The following is a 20,109-nucleotide window of genomic DNA, read 5'->3' as shown; positions in this document are numbered from 1 at the left end:
ATAGAAATACTAGAAATCATCAGTTATATCTAATTTTAGATAGTATGTATTATTAAAATATTGACACTTAAGGTAAATTCTAAGATGAGGTTTTTATGATACTATTATGCTTACTGAGAATCTGTTTACTTTTAAGAGTGTTATACGTGGGAACTACAGGACATGGGAAAAAAAAACATATTACATTATTATGTTGTGAACTAAGTATATGCAGTTTCAGAACTTTATTATATCACCAAATAAAGTAGGGCTGTTCATTCCTTTTACTAACCAGCACACTGACAATTTTGAAAAGAATACACATTTTACAAAAGCAATTATCCACTTTTATTTTGTTTACATTGCACTGAAAATTTACATCATACTTTTACAAAGTTTTTTTTTCATAAAAATATAATTCTTTACAAAAGTGTATGCATTAATATAAGAGGAGTAGCCAGTTGCAGAAGAAACATTGTTTAAACAAGATCTTAAATGTATTAACCTTAACATTAATGAATGAATCGTTGTTATTGCAGTCATTTGAATAAACAAGAATAAATAACTGATGGAATAAAATTTGAAACAGCATCCTGTCAGTAGAGTACAATGTTGGGAAAATTATATGAATTTCCAAAACAATGTATCTCAAAGTGGTTTACAAGAATTTCACTACATTTGTAGAGATAGATCCAAGCAGCGCTCTGGGTGCAATGATTTCTCGTAGGCACTCTGTCTCATGATACAAAAAGCCGAGACTGTTTACAACTTTATCCATATTTGAAAGGGACAGCAATGAAGTGCTCACACTGGGTACATAATTTATTCAATGAAGTAAAACATGCTATTAAAGGAAGACTATGACCTATTAAACCAAAATGCTGGCATTTCTGTGATACGGTTGTAAATAACTTGCAAATACATACCTTAATGACTATGAAAGAAACCTGTCATATCTGGAAGCTGCTTCTTAAGGATAAGAGAATAGAAAGTTTTAAATATATAAAAATTTGGTAAATCCACAACTTTAAGAAATAAATTTATATTGGTGATTTGAAAGTAATTTTACTTTTACTCATTTTGATTTAGGCAATGGTCCAAAATATATGTTTAACTCACTGTTAACTAAAAAGTTTAACAAGCTTATACTTCTAACTCACTGTTAGATAAAAGTTCAAAGCAATATTAAATAAATATGAAGACTCAGCTGGAAGGAAAAACAGATAAATTATAAACTAAATAAGTAGATTGATAGGTTCTATTTGGTCTTGCAAAAATATTAGAAAGAATGGTAAAGAATGGTATCTCAGATAACTGTAAAATCATGATTATTATAGAGAGTTTTTGCCAGCTAAGGTGGTTTCTGAGGGACAAAAAAAGATTGAAGCAAGGAGTTAAACACTTACCCCATGGCTCACTGAATAATATTGTTTACAACATAATGAGGGAAATCAGGAAGATAGCATGATGATCTTGCCATTTACAGAAACTATGACAACTGATCTAAAAAAAGATAGCAGTATGATACTGAAGAACAAAAACCAGAAAACATCAAATCAGAGTGGGCAATCTTATCTCATCTGTGACATAAATTAGCTCATAAACATTTCAGGGCATGACTCAATCTGAAATAACCAGAGAAATGAAGAAAACAATGACTCAATTAATAGGAAGGAACAGCTGATAGAGTGGTGAGAAATACAGACTTACGGGCGTGATACAGCTCATGACAGTTAAAGAGAAGTCAGTGATCTATTGACTCTTGTAAGTATAGCTCTTATTTTCTACCCTATATCATTTTTTTTAAACCCAGTCCCTCTAATATAGTTTATAAAGCACAGAAATACTGATAGTGGATGCTCCTCCAATATATGCAAATAAGTTTATGTTTTAGAATAATCTCCTTTTTAAAAAAAGCAAATAAACTGTGAGTAAGCACTCTCGGAGTGCAGCCAAATTTCTGTAAAATTCTCCATGGTAAACATGAAGAAGAACTATCGTCCAGTTTATGAAAAAACACTCTTCTCTATCATTCCTCAGGAAAAGGTGACCCATCCAGTCCTGATAAGTGTGCTTTAATTTGTTTATCAGTGAACTAAATGTGTACTGTTTTGTGTGTCGATTTCCAAGCTTCTGAAGAAGGCCAAAGCTGCCACGTTATACCATTGTGCAGACTGTGTTCAAGTTGGGATCGAACCGTACTGCCTTCCCTTCCACTGACTTTGCGTTGGTGTCATACATGGGATTTTCAAAAGCTGCTTGGCCATTGTTATTTTCATGAACTGAACATCCTGTATACTGGGTTTTGGGTGCAGTCCTGTTGATGAGAACACTAATTAGTTATACATTAACTTTCTTCCAGAAACAGCAGAATAGGACTCAAACACAATATATCAATACTTGCGTTATCACTGTTAATGGATGATATAATTTGAAAATATTGAGAAACCATATTTCATCAAATTTGAATAATTTACCTGTCACTTTTAAATCATGAATGACTTTTATTATTTATATACGATATATATTTATAAATAGTACCAATATGAGTAATATAAGTATAAATAAATATTATGGCTATTATAAATTTTCTTATGAGATAATGTTATCATAAATGATCATGTAAAATATAGCTAAATTATGTTGATGATGAATTCAAATCTCATTACTATTCATTTCTCAAGTATTTATTGAGCATCCATTACATGCTAGGCATGACCCTAGGCATTGGATATATAATTTTTCTTTTTTACAAAAAACATACAAACTCATTACTCTCATATTACAAGGATGGCAATGAATAAATTAGAAATAAACAAGAAAAATGAAACAAAATAATGAAAATTGTTTTGCTGAAAAGGAAAATGGTTGATATGACCAGAAGTAACTGGGAGCCATGTTAGGAGAGGTAATAAAGAAAATAAGGAAGTAAAATTTAATCTGAGACCTGAATGACAATAAGGAGTCCATTCTGCAGTAATAAGAAGGGAGTCCCAAGAAAAGCAGACATTTAATGTTGACACATAGTTTTGGGAAGTGCTTAGAGTATCCCAGAAACATAAATACTCAATTGGCTTAAAATTATATACAGTAGAACAAGTAAACTCAAAATCTCAAAGACAAAATGACTAACTATACGGACATTTCATGTCATGAAGTAAGTTTCCAGAGTTCCTGATAACTTAATATTTGCTATTAGTTAATAAAACACATGGAATCTAAGCTGGCTGGTATAAGTTGCTCATTTTGAATCCCTCCTTTATTTTTTTCTCACTTTTGAATAATGTTTATTTCTAGTTTCTCTTTCCCACATCCTACTGCATAATTTGCTGGCATTTGTAAATCAAATGATAAAAAATCAAATTACAAAAAAATTATTTGTAAATCAAATTATAATTTTATTTGTAAGCCAAATGATTAAAGGCATACTTGAGTTTGAGCAAACTCTGGGAGATAGTGAAAGACAGGGAAGCCTGGTGTGCTGTAGTCCACAGGGTCGCAAATGTTAGACAAAACTTAGGGACTGAACAACAGCAACAAAAGCATACTTACCCCTACTTGTTCCTCAAATTTAATTCCTAAAAAGACTTTAAAATAATTCTTTCTTGCTTATAACAAATAACACAAAATTTCAACTACTTATTTTATTAAAATTTGCATTTTCCACTCTGTGATTGTCCTAGCCTTAGCATATTTTCTGAATTTTTCTCTGTATTAAAAATTGTCAGGGATTGGTATGATAACATTAAAAAAATTATCTAAAATTACTTTCAATAACATCACCTATATATACATATATATAGTTAAATAATATAAACTATATTGCTTACAACTTGCTCTTGCCAGGTGCATAATTCTAATTGATCACATTCATCTCTCTCTTTTTTAAACTAAATTCACAATAAAAACAGAAGCAATTAGGTAAAGATCCTTCTAATTAGGTAAAGATCACAAAGATGCAAAAGATTTGTTTCTGCAAATATTAAGCAACAGCTTTAAGGAAAATAATATCAAACTTTAGAAAAGTTTATATTATCAATAAAAATTAACAAAATTAATCAATGTTCTAAACATAAGAGCAAAATCTATAAAATACTTATGAGAAAACATATAGATAAAACTTCATGACCTTGCATTTGGCAATGGTCTCTTAGGTATAATACTAAGAGCAAAGTAACAAAAGAAAAAAGAAATAAATTGGACTTCATAAAAATTAAAAGTTTGGTATATCAAAAGATACTATCAAGAAACTGTAACTACAACCCACAGAAAGAGAAACATTTGCAAACTGTATATGAAAAGGGTCTAGTATCCAGAATATATGGAGAACTCTTATACCTCAAAAATAAGACAAATGAGTCAATTTTAAAAGTGGGCAAAGAATTTGAATAGGTATTTCTTCAAAGAATGTAGACAAATGACTAGCAGACACATGAAAAATGCCCAATATTATTAGTAATTAGGGAAATGCAGATTGATATCACAGTGAAATACAGTTCACTAGGATGGTTAAATGAAAGTGAAATCACTCAGTCGTGTCCAACTCTTTCTGACCCTGTGGACTGCAACCTATCATGCTCCTCTGTCTATGAGATTTTCTAGGCAAGAATACTTAAGTGGATTGCCATTTCCTTCTCCAGGGGATCCTCCTGACCCAGGGATCGAATCCAGGTCTCCCACATTGCAGGTAGACGCTTTACCATCTGAGCCACCAGGGAAACCATATAAAATGTGGTTAAATGAAGGACGACCATATAATCTAAGAACTTCATTCTTGAATGCATACTCAAAAAACTGAAACAGGCGTCTGAACAAAACTTGTACACAGTGTGTATAGCAGCACTGTTCACAATAGCCCAAACACAGGAACAATCCAAATATCCATCAGCTGCTGAATGGACATATTTAAACATAACAAATTCAAACATACAATGAAATATTATTCAGCCACATAGTCAATAATATGTAGATGTGTAGTATGATAAGGATAACCTTAAAAACACTATATTATATTTAAGAAGCCAGATACAAAATGTCACATATTGTATGATTCCATATATATAAAATATCCAGAAGGTGAACCAAAGTAGTTGCCTGGGACAAGGGTAGGAGGAGTAGGGAGTGACTGTTTAGTGGGTGCAGTTTCCTTTTAGGCTGATGGTTCTGTGACATTGTGAGTATACTAAATGTCACTGAATTATATATTTACAATGGTTTAAATCATTTTATGTTTATTTTACCACAATAATAAAAAATTATTAGCATAGCTTGCTTTATAAATGAATTTAGTGATGATTTTTATCATTAATAACATCTGATATTGATAAGGCCTGAACTGCTAATGCACAATTGTTACAAATTTGCATAATATTAATTAAATCATTCTTAGATAATACAGGCTGGCATTTATAATAATGACATTATTTTTGATAAAAAATCATTTTAGGTATTCATTTAGTTATCAGGTTACCAGCATACTTTCTTCTTCTTCTTCTTCTTTTTTTTTTTTTTTTGCCTTTTTTCTGTTTCCTTAAAAAGGGATAGTCTCAAATAGTGGATTAACTGCATGGTAAAGCCCTTCATCAAGATGTTGTAATGGATGTAGCAAAGAGGGGTCAACTGATAATCTATACAGTCATATGTGAGATATATAACAAATATAACATACGAAATGCATCATTTTCTAAAAGCAACAGAAGATAAATGAGAAGACTAGAAGAGTTTATCAGCTGTCAGCCTGGGTAAAATCTGTCAGTACTGTCATGTAAACTAAGAGGTTTAAACATAAACTTCTTTCTTTTTCTCTAAAGAAATGTGGCAGCAGATAACACCTCTTCGTTTTAAACCTTAACTTAGATTATGTATCTCTATAGTGTTAGCATGGATAATATAAAAATAACTTATACAACTAGTTACATTCCAGAAAATTGACAGACAAAAAGGAAAAAGGATAAAGTTGAATGTTTGCACAACTCAACAGAGCAATTTTAGTTGTGTGTATATTGGAGTGATTGGATGATGGGCAGAGGAAATAATGGTTTTAACAAATTGTGGTTATATTTGCTACAACAATCCAGACCAAAAACAAAACAAAACAAAAATAAAACAGAAGTTAGAATTTGAACTGGAGAGTAAATAGAACATAAAATATAGACTTGGGAAACATTTTATACTTAATGTCAATAAACTTACCTTTGTTTATAGAGATAAAATCCAAATCCTGCAAATATAAGTGCAAAAAAAGGCACCAGAATAGCAATGGCCACGGAACTACTATTTGTACCATGAGGTTGATTTGAAGAATTTGAGCCTTCTGACATATTCAGTCCTATAAAAGAAAAAAAATAACATACAAATATAAAATTAGGTCTCTTTTATCAACTTGATATTTTTATAAACCAATTAATTTATTCCTTGCTCAAGATATTTATCTACTTGGAAATACAAAAATAATTCACAAAACTCCTTTATTTCCACACAATTTTACACAATGCCTACTATGTATATTTTTCCAGGAAAGGATACAGAATGAAAAATATGCTGAGTCTCTGAACTTTAGTTAATAATAACTGTAGGAAGAATACAGAGCCACAAAATAAGTGTATATACAAAGCATGAATTAATGACAGGCATATCTGTATGGAAAGGATATGTGGTAGGAATCGGAGGCTAACATGATAAACTATTTGAAAAGGCATAAATATTATTCTAAAGAGCTCAAACTTTCCACCCACCTACAGTGAGGAATAACTGAAGATGTGTAGGGGAAAAAACGGCTAAGTGATAAAATACTAGATTTTAAGCAGTTACCAAGGTGAAATGGACTTGAGAGAGTCTGGTCTGAAAGCAGGAGTAGTTTGAAGACATCCCAGATAAAAATGGAAATTAACATGGGAACTATATCACTAGGAAGAACACAAAAAGATAGATTTCCGGGAATATTTCGTATTTCAAATGAGCAGAAGTTATTTGTGTGGATGAAGGATGAAGGGTGTAAGTAGGCATAGGATTTAGGAGTGCTCTCCTTGGGACTGAGTAAATGGTTATGACATTAGCATAGCAAAAAGATGAGAAAAATGAGATTTATAAATGTGTTGGCACAGGGACTATGGAAGAGAAATAAACAGCAAGCTCTTTTTTCGGAAAGAAATAGTTTCTTTTTCTTTTTAATAGGTTCTGTTTTAGACATGCAGTGCTTGAGATGATTTGGGGAATACAATGTGAAAAAATCTTGTATTCAATTATACGACTGTGACAATGTACTATATTAGTGAATGTCTTCTACTGATTTTAAAACTAACAATTGTGGCAAGACATCATCTGAAATGACATCTTATTATTGTTCATTTGGGGAAAGCTGATTTACTTTTTAAATAAATATTCAACTATATCAAATGTTCAACTGAGTCATGCTTTATTAACTATGCCAAAGGCTTTGACTGTGTGGATCACAGCAAATTGTGGAAAATTCTTCAAGAGATGGGAATACCAGACCACCTGACTTGCCTCCTGAGAAATCTGTATGCAGGTCAAGAAGCAACAGTTAGAACTGGACATGGAACAACAGACTGGTTCCAAATCAGGAAAGGAGTACGTCAAGGCTGCATATTGTCACCCTGCTTATTTAAATGATATGCAGAGCACATCATGTACAATGCTGGGCTGGAAGAAGCACAAGCTGGAATCAAGATTTCTGGGAGAAATATCAATAACCGCAGATATGCAGATAACACCTTATTGCAGAAAGCGAAGAAGAACTAAAGAGCCTCTTGATAAAAGTGAAAGAGGAGAATGAAAAAGTTGGCTTAAAGCTCAACATTCAGAAAATGAAGATTATGGCATCCAGTACTATCACTTCATGACAAATAGATGGGGAAACAATGAACACAGTGAGAGACTTTACTTTTGGGGGGTGGGGGCTCCAAAATCATTGCACATGGTGACTGCAGCCATGAAATTAAGAAACTTGCTCCTTGGAAGAAAAGTTATGACAAACCTAGACAATATATTACAAAGCAGAGACATTACTTTGGTCCATCTAGTCAAATTTATGGTTTTTCCAGTAGTCATGTATGGATATGAGAGTTGAACTATAAAGAAAGCTGAGTGCTGAAGAATTGATGCTTTTGAACTATGGTTTGGAGAAGACTCTTGAGAGTCCCTTTGGTCTGTAAGGAGATCAATCCAAAAGGAATCCAGTCTGAATATTCACTGGAAGGACTGATGCTGAAGCTGAAACTCTAATAATTCTTCCACCTGATGCGAAGAACTGACTCCTTGGAAAACACCCTGATACTGGGAAAGATTGAAGGCGGGAGCAGAATGGGACAACAGAGGATGAGATGGTTGGATGGTATCACCAACTCATTGGATATGAATTTGAGTAAACTCCGGGAGCTAGTAATGGACAGGGAAGCCTGGTGTGCTGTAGTCTGTGGGGTCTCAAACAGCGGACATGTCTGAGGCAGTGAACGGAACTGAAGTCATACCCTAGGTTAAAAATATTAGTACCCTTTTATATTTTAATTTTCCAGGGACTCAGAAAACTTACATAAAAGTTCAAAGCAATGGAATTTTAAAGATAAACATCAAGGAGTAGTTTTTAGAACATGGATTTACTCTTTATGCATTACTACCACAATATAATAATGAGAGACAGTATACTTTAGGAAAATTATATACCAAAAGGTATGTTAATAAATACATTCAAATGAGACTACTAAATATTTAGACATGTTTGAGAAGAGTTAGAAATAAAAGTGACAAACTCTGTACCTCCCACCACAGAAAATTTATATATCTGAATAGCATAAAGCCCTCAAAATGGCTCATTCCTCAAAGTAATTTTCCCTTTCCAGATTCTATGAGTTTCTCAAAGTGCCACTACATTTGTTTTTTTTTGTTTTGTTTTTTTGTTTTGGTGGGGGAGGCAGTAAGAAAATTGCAAAGATATTCAAATGGAAGAGAAGTAATACAATTCTCATAAGATAAAATTATTCACAGTTTAAAATTTTATTTCAAAACTTTATCACTTTTTCTCCTTTTTACTTGCTTGAGGGAAAGGCAGTTTGTCATGTTTATTAGAAATATGATGAAAAACTAAACACTGTATGGAGGTGGAACACAGGGAACCAACATTTTAAAGAATGTAATTATTTAAAAGGCTATCAAGTGTATCAATGCATAGTCCTGACAATGCAAAATTCAAAATGCAGTAAGTGTGCCTAATGTACATAATCCATTATATTTTCTTATGATATCTTGAGTAATAAAGAAAGTACATGAAAATGAAAATGACTACATTACCTAGTCTTTGTAGTCCAAATTGCCCATAATCTTTACCCTGAATAAATCCTTGAAATACATAAGTAGCTCCATCAGGCTCAGCAGAAACCTAAAAATATTTATAAGTTTGATTAAACCTAAAAGCTGGCCACAGATATATTTTCCCAGTCTTAGAAAATATGCAGGCTTAATATAAAATGAATATTATGCACAATTCCTTCCTCCTTATCTTCTTCTGTGTAAAACAGAACATCATGCAAATTTACCATCATTAAAAATAAAATGAAAAATTTCATCTTTAATTAGGATACTGGAAATAAGGGGGATTAGTTATTAATATAATGATACAGATTTATAGATTTCTTTTAGGTGAAGAAACTGATTGTCAAGAAAAAGACCAAGGATACGATAAAATAGAATGAGGCAAGTAGTCAATTAAAAATTAAAATATAATAATACTGTACTTTGTAGATTTGATTATTGTTCAGCATACAGGCACAATTCTCTCCCTTTCCATTAACCTTCATGAAAAGTGTATTTGTTCTTCCTCAATGAGTTGGATTTGGTCCTGTGACTTGCTTTGGCCAACAGAATGTGGGTGGAATTGACAATAAGTCAGTTCCAAGCCTAGGCCTTAAGAGGTATGTTTCCCATTATAAGTGAAACAAACCATATAATGCATGGTCACAAAAGACCAGGGATTGTATGATTCATAAATATGAACAGTGAAATCTAGAGGCAGAAAATAGAGTTGTGGTTGCTTGGATTTGGGGGAGAAAGGAGGGGTGGATGGGTTGGGTGATAAGTAAAGGATATGGTTTCTTTTTGAGGTGATGGAAATATTCTAAAATCAACTGTGGTGATGGTTACACATCTGTAAATATAGTAAGAACTACTGAACTGTATACTTTAAATGAGTAGGGTACATGAATTATATCTCAATAGGGCTGTTAAAATAAGGGGGACATATTTCCACTTTGCCCCTCAGAGTTTCAGGCCTTTGGCAAGAGAAGGACATGTCCCTGACAGCTGCTATCCCTCCAGCCTGGACCTGATATGAGACACTTGGAGCAAACCTGAACTTGATACCACAGCTTCAAATGGAGCCCCCCAAGCTAACCTCAGACACATGAGAAAGAACTTGTTACATGTTGAGCCTGAGATTTTGTGACTCTGCCTAATGCTGCAAATGCTATTACCTTGCATGTAAAATTCTATATGTAAAAAACAGGTTACATGCACAGTGTCATTTGATCTCACTAATAAAATGTGAGTTGATACATTTCAGTGTTACTGATAACTAGTCATATGCATTTACACCAGTTTGTCCTGATTATTTGCAATGTTACCTAAGTCATGTATGTTATTGTGAAAGCTGCAATAAACCTTGCATCCTCGCCCTAAAAAGCAAAATATTATACCAAATTATTCATGTAAGTCTGACATTTCACAAGTGATTTATTCCTTATTATCAGATATACCCTAGGCAAGGTCATTTTTAGACACAAAATGCTTCTAAAAAGAAGAGCTCAAACTCTAATAGTTAAATGAATGAATTCATTTTATTTGTTTCCTAAATGAAACAATCTAAGTGCACTGAAGATGAGTTAGACCTCAACTCCATGAAAAATGTCACAGAAAGGGAAACAGGATGCGCTTTTTTTTTCCCCTCAGAAACCAAACTTACTCTTCATATTTAGACAATTTTATAAAGTTGGCTATGAAGAAAAAGTTATGTGAGCTGCTTCTTCTGAATAGTTACCATAAACTCACTTTGGAGTTACCCTGTTCTATTCAATCACTTACGTGAATGGAATTTCTAAACTGGCAGTTGGAAGCAACAAATCGTATACTTACACACTGCCCAGAAGTCTTTGATAAAATGAGCATGGGAACTCCAACTATATGCTCTGAAGTAACAAAACTTTTACAAGGAAAATCTTCTAGGTAAGAAGAGAGTAGGTCATAGGCTTAGTAGTTTAGACACACTAGATTACTAAAGTATTTATACTGAATCATTTATTTTTTCAAAATAAATTAGTCATAATAGTAGTTTTGCTATTTTATGTGTGTGCATTTAAGTAGCTCAATTTAGAAAATTACATTTTTCTGGAATTTTAATGACAAACCATAGCACAAATGTGTTATTAAGTTTAGCAGCAGACTTTTAAAGAAATATACTTACAAATCCATCCATGGCCCAATTTTCCTCCTTCATTTTCTTCACAGTAGCTTGAGCTGGTACTTTAATAAGATAGATGTGCAACATTAGGCGAGCTTCTTGGCTTTTATATACTCCTGTAAAATATAAGGATGTTTAGTCTACTAATTTTGCAAATAGTTATGTTTCACTTTATTATCTATAGCTCCTTAAATATATCATAAATACATGTGATAGGAAAAGAATAAAAAGCAACAAATCAAGTCCAGTTTCATGCTTTTTCACAAACCCTGCAATATATAGCAATCTCTCAGCTGAAATTCTCAACTTAACTCTTACTGTGGGGTTTAAATTACATATGCTATTAAAATCAAATATTATTGTTATTAATAACATCATTCCATGATTGTTATAAAAATGATTTATTTCATCAGTCAGATTTAAAATATTCAAGGGTATAAATCAAATGTTGAAACTCTTGACATTTTCCTTAATAATTAATTACATGCCCACTCTTAGAAAAAGAGTATTTGAGGTGCTACTGGAACCACAAAGATGAATATGTGGTTCCTATCGAAAAATGTGATGCTTACACTAATTTCTGATGAAATAGGAGATAAAATGACAGAGATAGAGAATATGATGAATTAAAGGCCAAAGAAAGAAGGATCATTTCACACCAGAGTGATTAGGAAATGCTTATTAACAAAAAGTATTTGAGCTGGATAACAAAAATCAAGTAGAATTTTTAGTTCAAGAAAGTAAACACATGTATATTTTTGAGATTAGTTGTTTGTCAGTTGCTTCATTTGCTATTATTTTCTCCCATTCATAAGGCTGTCTTTTCACCTTGCTTATATTTTCCTTTGTTGTGCAGAAGCTTTTAATTTTAATTAGATCCCATTTGTTTATTATACAGCATGCTTGGGGCTGGTGCACAGGGATGACCCAGAGAGATGTTATGGGAAGGGAGGTGGGTGGGGGGTTCATGTTTGTGAACGCATGTACACCCGTGGTGGATTCATGTCAATGTATGGCAAAACCAATACAGCATTGTAAAGTAAAATAAAGTAAAAATAAAAATTAAAAAAAAAAGAAAGTAAATACAGAATGTGGCATAAAGAAGAGAAGCAAATGTATTCATTTTATTTTTTCCTGAATAGGAGTCCTCTGAGAGTAGAAATAAGCTGGAATATAAATGTGTTTTGGGGAACTGTAGAAAATCATATTCTAAGTAAAAACTTTGTGATTAACTGAAGGTTGAAATGACTCACTAATCCATTCACTTACTATTTCACTTAAGCAATAAGGTATCATAAAAATAAGCTAGGAATATAAATATAATACACAGATCTTGATCTATAAATTATAATAGAGAAAAGACACAAAAGTAACCAAAATTGCTGGAAAATGTTATAATTAATTCTATGTAGACAGTGATAGCAAGTTATATTGGTCTAATTATTTATGTTTATGTTCCTATATTTGTAGAAATTGGATTAGGATAAATATATATTTATTTAGTGCCAACTGGAAACAGCAACCCACTCCAGTACTCTTGCCTAGAAAATCCCATGGACGGAGGAGCTCAGTGCAGGCTACTGTCCATGGAGTCACAAGGAGTCGGGCACGACTGAGCGACCACTTCACTTCACTCTTACAGATGAAAAATAAAACTCATGCTTCAAAATTAAATAGATTGGTAGTCACAATTTAAATGCATTCCTTTAATTCAATTTATATCATGTAATTTTATATATATTTAAAATTAAAATACACATTAACTTCTAATATTTTTATTTTGGGTTTAAAGTAGAGCCATTCATTCAACAATACAAAATGATGCTGTATAGTTCTTGTAAAATTTACAAAATCAATAGATAAAATTTTATTTCCTATTTTATTTATACCACAAATTATTTCACTATTAATAACTATATGGGCTATATAGTCAATAAGTTTAAATATATACATTACATATTTTCAGTATCAATATTTTTTAAATCTATTTTTAAATGAAAACAATAACTCAAAGTCATTGAGACCAATTTTGCTCCAGTTTCATTTCTAACCTCTGAGATACAGTAATGAACTGGAAGGCAAAGATATGCTCTCTTAGGGCTTGAATTGTTGGAGTATAGACAAATTATGTCATGTCATGTCATATCATGCCATGATATGCTATACTATACTATGCTATACTTTCAAATAATGAAAAGAAGAAAATGAAATAAGATAAGACTGCCTATGATTAACAGAGTGAGTCTATTTGTAAGGTAAAGGCTACTTTACCTATGGTCATCAGGAGTGCTTTTGATAAGATGCCATCTGAGGAAACATTTGAATGTCAGAAAAACCAGAGTAATCAAAGATAATGAGGGAAGTACGCACCAGATCAAAGAAACTTGAGAAGGCTGAGAAGATGCATAGGGCTCTGGGTTCCTTTTGCCTAATTAGGGTAGTGTAGCCCTACATTTTCTATCTTAGATTATAGTGTCCTCCTAAACAGTCTCATTTGAAGACATGATTTTGTGATGATAAAACAGCTTGCAAATCACTGGTCCAGTCTCTTTGGTGTTATGAGAATAGAGAAGCAGTTAGTTACCTTCAAATTAAAAGTTCTGTTCTATTTCATGACATGTCATTCTAGCCATGTAAAAATATTCCTGAGGGAGCTTATTTCAGAGTCTCAGAGTTTTATATTTGTGTAGTATTATATATGCCTCAATCAAACCAGAAAGCCTTATTTCTAAATGAATTATGAATGCCACCAGAAATAAAGCAAATATTTCACAGTATAAAAATCACTAATAAAAAGGATGAAATGATGGAGATAAAGGCATGAAGGCAGTGTTTCTTTTCTTTACAGTGATACCTGAAAGAAGCAGTTCCATGTTGCTATTACTGAGTGTCGCATTGACTCTCCCAGTGGAAGCATTGAAACTAGTGACTGTCAAGGTCATGGGTTGTTTCCTTCCTTTATAATTGTAAGAGCCTTTCCATATATAATTTTGGGCAAACACATCATCAGGAACTGTGAACAAATTAAACATATACATTCATTTTACAGTGCCCTATACATATAAGCATTAAGTGTCAAATTAGTTTATAGAATAATCATTTTCCTAAATATACAAGAAAAAGGTGCATTATAAGATGATTTTTTCACATACATGTTTGAATCTTTTTAGAATAAGCCAAAATAATGATAGCCTAGATTTGTACACACATCATTATCAATGAGAGATAAAAAAGTCACATTGATTAAAGACATTAAGACTGTAAATCCAGCTAAATGTCATTTACCCATATTTGGCTTCCTATAATATCTTTTTTTCAGAAGGAAAATAAAATTATGTTATTGAGTCAAGTCAGTCTATATACAAGTTCCAGGATGCCTGCTCTTCTCCTAGCAGCAGAGATAGGCTCACAGGAGGAAGGACATAGAGTTAAAACCTTCCTTGCTGAGCAGCCTTGGAAGACTAACAGGAGGGATGCTCCTTGTCTCCTTTACAGAATACTGAGCTCAGTTATTTCAATAATAGGTGCTCGTGAAGAAGAACAGGACTCCCTTGGTTTGCTCCTCATAGCTTTGAGGTTTACAAGTATTTTTTAGAAATAAAGAATTGTCACTAGAATTGGCGAACTCTCATGGGAAAGAGATGAGTTGTGGTAGAATCAAAGAATATTCCAATATAAAATTTTCACCCAAAGAAGAAACATTCTTAATGTTAAATACATACAAATAAATAAGACATTATACTTACACAAATTAGTAATGTAATTTATAACCGATATAAATTAGGTGTGTCAAAGTCTACTTAGATCCTGGTAAGAGGCTGAAAAAATTTTCCATTAATCCAGTACATCACAATAAAGCCCATTCTTAGATAGCAACTCTTCAAAACAGTTATGCCTGTTTGTGTGAGTGAATGAATAACATAGATTTGGAGAAAAACCTTTCTTTTTATTTTTAACAAGTTATTGACATTTGTTACCTGATTTTCTCTACACCCATAACAATTCTTACTGCTCCAATCACAAAGACTGGAGTTACAAATTGTACATTCCCCAAAACCTACTCAGCAAACAAATAAAGCTATGGAGCTACGGTAGAAGATGAATACAAAGTGCACTCATAAGTTGAGTTGTTATTTTGTATTTGATAAGTCAAAAGCAATATAGCAGATAGAAGTGCAAGCACTGGAGCTAGAATGCTTGTATTGATACTTAAGTCCTGGCAACCCACTCCAGGGTTCTTGCCTGGAGAATCCCAGGGGTAGCGGAGCCTGATGGGCTGCCATCTATGGGGTCACACAGTGTCGGACACGACTGAAATGACTTAGCAGCAGCAGCAGCTACAATTTACAAACTGTACGGTTTTTCCTAAATTACTTAACTCTCGAAACCTGAATTTCCTTATCATTAATGTGGAATTACCATAGAGGTTACAAGGAAGATTAAATGAATATGAAGTTTTGCTAAGTGTTAGTTGCTATCATATTATTATGCAGATAAAACAGTGAAACTTTTTACTATTTGGGCCTTATACCTCATTATATAGTAGAGTATTATATATATATGTATAAAGCATGGTTAGTATCATGAAAAATCCATAGTCCAGGCTCAGGGACTTTGCAAGTCATCCTAAGAGTGGCACTCCATTCCCAAACCTCAAACAACAAAGCTATGCTCTGTATGTAAAAGAGACCTTACCTAAAAATGTAATACAATGTACTGGTAAAAAGTCTCTGATTTGGTAAGCACCTTCAGTTCAGTTCACTTCAGTGGCTCAGTTGTGTCCAACTCTTTGCGACCCCAAGAACCGCAGCACGCCAGGCCTCCCTATCCATCATCAGCTGCGGGAGTCTACCAAACCCATGTCCATTGAGTTGGCGATGCCATCCAACCATCTCATCCTCTGTCGTCCCCTTCTCCTCCTGCACTCAATCTCTCCCAGCATCAGGGTCTTTTCAAATGAGTCAGTTCTTCGCATCAGGTGGCCAAAGTATTGGGGTTTCAACTTCAGCACCAGTTCTTCCAATGAATATTCAGGACTGATTTCCTTTAGGATGGACTGGATTTTAAATAGCTCAACTGGAATTCCATCACCTCCACTACCTTTGTTCGTAGTGATGCTTCCTAAGGTCCACTTGACTTCACATTCCAGGATGTCTGGCTCTAGGTGAGCGTGAGTATGCACACCATCATGATTATCTGGGTCATGAAGATCTTTTTTATACAGTTCTTCTGTGTATTCTGCCACCTCTTCTTAATATCTTCTGCTTCTGTTAGGTCCATACCATTTATGGTCTTTATCAAGCTCATCTTTGCATGAAATGTTCCCTTGGCATCTCTAATTTTCTTGAAGAGATCTCTAGTCTTTCCCCTTCTATTGTTTTCCTCTATTTCTTTGCACTGATCACTGAGGAAGGCTTTCTTATCCTTCCTTGCTATTCTTTGGAACTCTGTATTCAAATAGGTATATCTTTCCTTTTCTCCTTTGCTTTTGGCTTCTCTTCTTTTCACAGCTATTTGTAAGGCCTCCTCATACAGCCATTTTTCTTTTTTTGCATTTCTTTTTCTTGGGGATGGTCTTGATTCCTGCCTCCTATACAATGTCATGAACCTCCATCCATAGTTCATCAGGCATTCTGTCTATCAGATCTAGTCCCTTAAATCTATTTCTCACTTCCACTGCATAGTCATAAGGCATTTGATTTAGGTCATACCTGAATGGTCTAGTGGTTTCCCCCACTTTCTTCAGTTTAAATCTGAATTCGGCAGTAAGTAGTTCATGATATGAGCCATAGTCAGCTCCCAGTCTTGTTTTTTCTGACTGTATAGAGCTTCTCCATCTTTGGCTACAAAGAATATAATCAATCTGATTTCAGTGTTGACCATCTGGTGATGTCCATGTGTAGAGTCTTCTCTTGTGTTGTTGGAAAAGGGTGTTTGCTATGACCAACACATTCTCTTGGCAGAACTCTATTAGCCTTTGCCCTACTTCATTCTGTACTCTAGGCCAAATTTGCCTGTTACTCCAGGTGTTTCTTGACTTCCTACTTTTGCATTCCAGTCCCCTATAATGAAAAGGACATCTTTTGGGGGAATTAGTTCTGGAAAGTCTTGTATGTCTTCATAAAACCGTTCAACTTAAAGAGCAGTTAATTTGAAAAATATACCTAAAATTTTTTGGAGGAGGGAGTGACAAGTGAAATTATCCTGCACTAGAAAGATCTGGAATTTGGAGGTAATGGACTCCCAGTTGGAGAGGTAAGAGGAACAGCAAGGGAGAAAGATATTCTAATAGCAGTGCCTGGCAAATTAGTAGGTACTCAATAAACACACTATTCTTATCTTTCTTATTGTTTATTTCCCCCTGGCCTGTACTATGATTTCTCTTTGCTACTTCTGAATATTTAACAAAAATCTGCTACATCTGGTGATCTTGTCCATGGTGCTTAGGGGAATTAAGAAGGTTAGTTAAAAGAGATTAAAGAGAACTCCAATGGGAGAAGAACACAGCGGTGAAAAGAAGTAGATATTGGCAGCAGCTACACTGTATCAGGATAAATTATTGATCTGGTTGTAAACGTTTAACACAGGCACTTCAGAAAACAAATCTACAAATTGATTTGTATGAACAGTATTTGCTGATTCTATAGTATATATATTTCCATAATTGCAGTTTTCAAACTATAAACATGACATCACTGAATGCACTTTGAAAGAATGCACAGAACTGGCTAGAGCAAAGCTCTACCTGTAGGCTCCAGCATGCCACCACCACCCTCCACCTTTCTTACACACAACCGAGAAATCCAAGTCATGACAGGCCGGGAGGTAGACACCATTTGGTCATTTAAATCCCTATGTACAATGGAGATGATAATACTTTCTACTGTTGAGTCTAATATGAGATTTAAATGTGATTTAAATGAAAGATTTAAACTACTTATTCAGTAGTTCTTGTAAACTCTAAAACGTTATCCAACTAAAGCTGATGTGAAACACAGTGAAAGGGAGGAAGGCAATGATGATTATGATCTTTTTTTTTTTTTCAAAGACATTTTTGAATTTAAACTTTGTCTCATGGGCCTCATAGCACTGTCATGTTCCTGACTTTGATACCACTGCCAAATTATTGTTTCTTTGGGGTAATCTAATCACTGTGTCATGATTTTAAGTGAAATGTTTCTAATATTTTCCCACTTTAGATGAAATTGCTCTAGAGTTTTATAGCTACCTTTACCCAGATTAAAGAAATTCTTTTTCTTTTTAATTTATTAAAACTCTTTAAAAATTATAAACAGATGTTCAATCTTATAAAATAGTTTCTGTACAAGTATTGTGGTGTTCATAATTTGTGATGTTACTTTTTTAATGGGATAGATTATGTTTAAGGATTAGTTACCTACCATGAAAATATCTATGTATATCCATCATTAAAACAATTTGTCAATGGTTTCATCTTTATGATAATGTTGTACAGTTGACCCTGAACAACATGGATTTAAACTGTGAGGCTCCGCTTATGCACATACTTTTTTCAATAGTAAGAACTAGAGTACTACTATATTGATCCATGATTGGCTGAATTCATGGATGTAGAATCCCAAATACAAAGGAATCTTGGGTAAAGAAGAAACACAGACTGAGGGTTGACTACAAGCTATATACAGGTTTTTTGATTGCACTGAGTGCCAGCACCTTTAATCCACTTGCTGTTCAAGAGTCAACTGTATTTAATTCACTAAGGTTTTAAGTCAGACTTTTTAATGTATAATCCTATATCAAATGGGCCTATAATTTTTTCCTTTTTATAACATTTTTACTTGAGTTATTAGAGTTATATTGGACCCATAAAATGAGCCTCTTTAATAGTTTTTATAAAACTGAGATGATCTGTTCTGTTCCTTCAAAATTGTGTAGAGCTTATCAGTAGAGGCATATTTTTTTCTTGTGGAAATAGCTTTAACCACTACTTTATTTCTTATAGTATTGCTCATTTTTCTCCTATTAGTTATGTAAAGATACACTTTTTGAGTACCTTGTCAATATTTAACTTTAAAAAAAATTGACAATTATGTAATTTCTGTTGTTTACTCATTCAGTCGTGCCAGACATTTTGTGAACCCATGGACTTCCCTGTCCTTCACTACCTCCTGGAGTTTTGCTCAAACTCATGTCCATTACCCTGGAGAAGGACATGGCAACCGACTCCAGTATTCTTGCCTTGAGAATTCCATGGACAGAGGAGCCTGCCAGTCTACATCCAAGGGGTTGCAAAGAGTTGGACACAACTGAGCTACTATCACTCATGACCATTGATTCAGTGATGCCATCCAACCATCTCATCTTTTATCATCCCCCTTTCCTCCTGCCTTCAATCTTTCCCAGGGTTTTTTCCACTGAGTCAACTCTTCGAATTAGGTGGCTAAAGTATTGGTGCTTCAGTTTCAGCATCAGTCCTTCCAATGAATATTTAGGACTGATTTCCTTTCTGATTGACTGGTTTAATCTCCTTGCTGTCCAAAGGACTCTCAAGAGTTTTCTCCAACACCACAGTTTGAAAGCATCAATTCTTTGGCACTCAGCCTTCTTTATAATCCAACTCTCACATCTGTAGCTTTGACAAAACCATAACTTTGACTATATGGACCTTTGTCAGCAAAGTGATG

General features: G+C 33.6%; 1 protein-coding gene across 2 annotated transcripts in view; it reads right to left on the bottom strand.

Annotated features, from left to right (window-relative positions):
- Positions 1-303: 303 nt before the first annotated feature.
- The window catches only part of CSMD3 (CUB and Sushi multiple domains 3), a 1,392,034-nt gene continuing 1,372,228 nt past the window's right edge, over positions 304-20,109 (bottom strand). For both annotated transcript variants that reach the window (XM_060393469.1, XM_027973090.3), the window contains 5 exons: positions 14,301-14,459; positions 11,450-11,562; positions 9,286-9,373; positions 6,172-6,307; positions 304-2,296 (listed from right to left, as the gene is read on the bottom strand). In XM_060393469.1, coding sequence (XP_060249452.1) covers positions 2,137-2,296; positions 6,172-6,307; positions 9,286-9,373; positions 11,450-11,562; positions 14,301-14,459 — 656 coding nt within the window. In that variant the 3' untranslated portion in view covers positions 304-2,136. The remainder of the gene's footprint in view (positions 2,297-6,171; positions 6,308-9,285; positions 9,374-11,449; positions 11,563-14,300; positions 14,460-20,109) is intronic.

This window comes from Ovis aries, chromosome 9 (assembly GCF_016772045.2).
Source record: "Ovis aries strain OAR_USU_Benz2616 breed Rambouillet chromosome 9, ARS-UI_Ramb_v3.0, whole genome shotgun sequence".
In the NCBI taxonomy this organism is placed as follows: Eukaryota; Metazoa; Chordata; class Mammalia; order Artiodactyla; family Bovidae; genus Ovis; species Ovis aries.
Note: the sequence above shows the minus strand (reverse complement) of the source record. Positions and strands in the feature narration are given on the sequence as shown.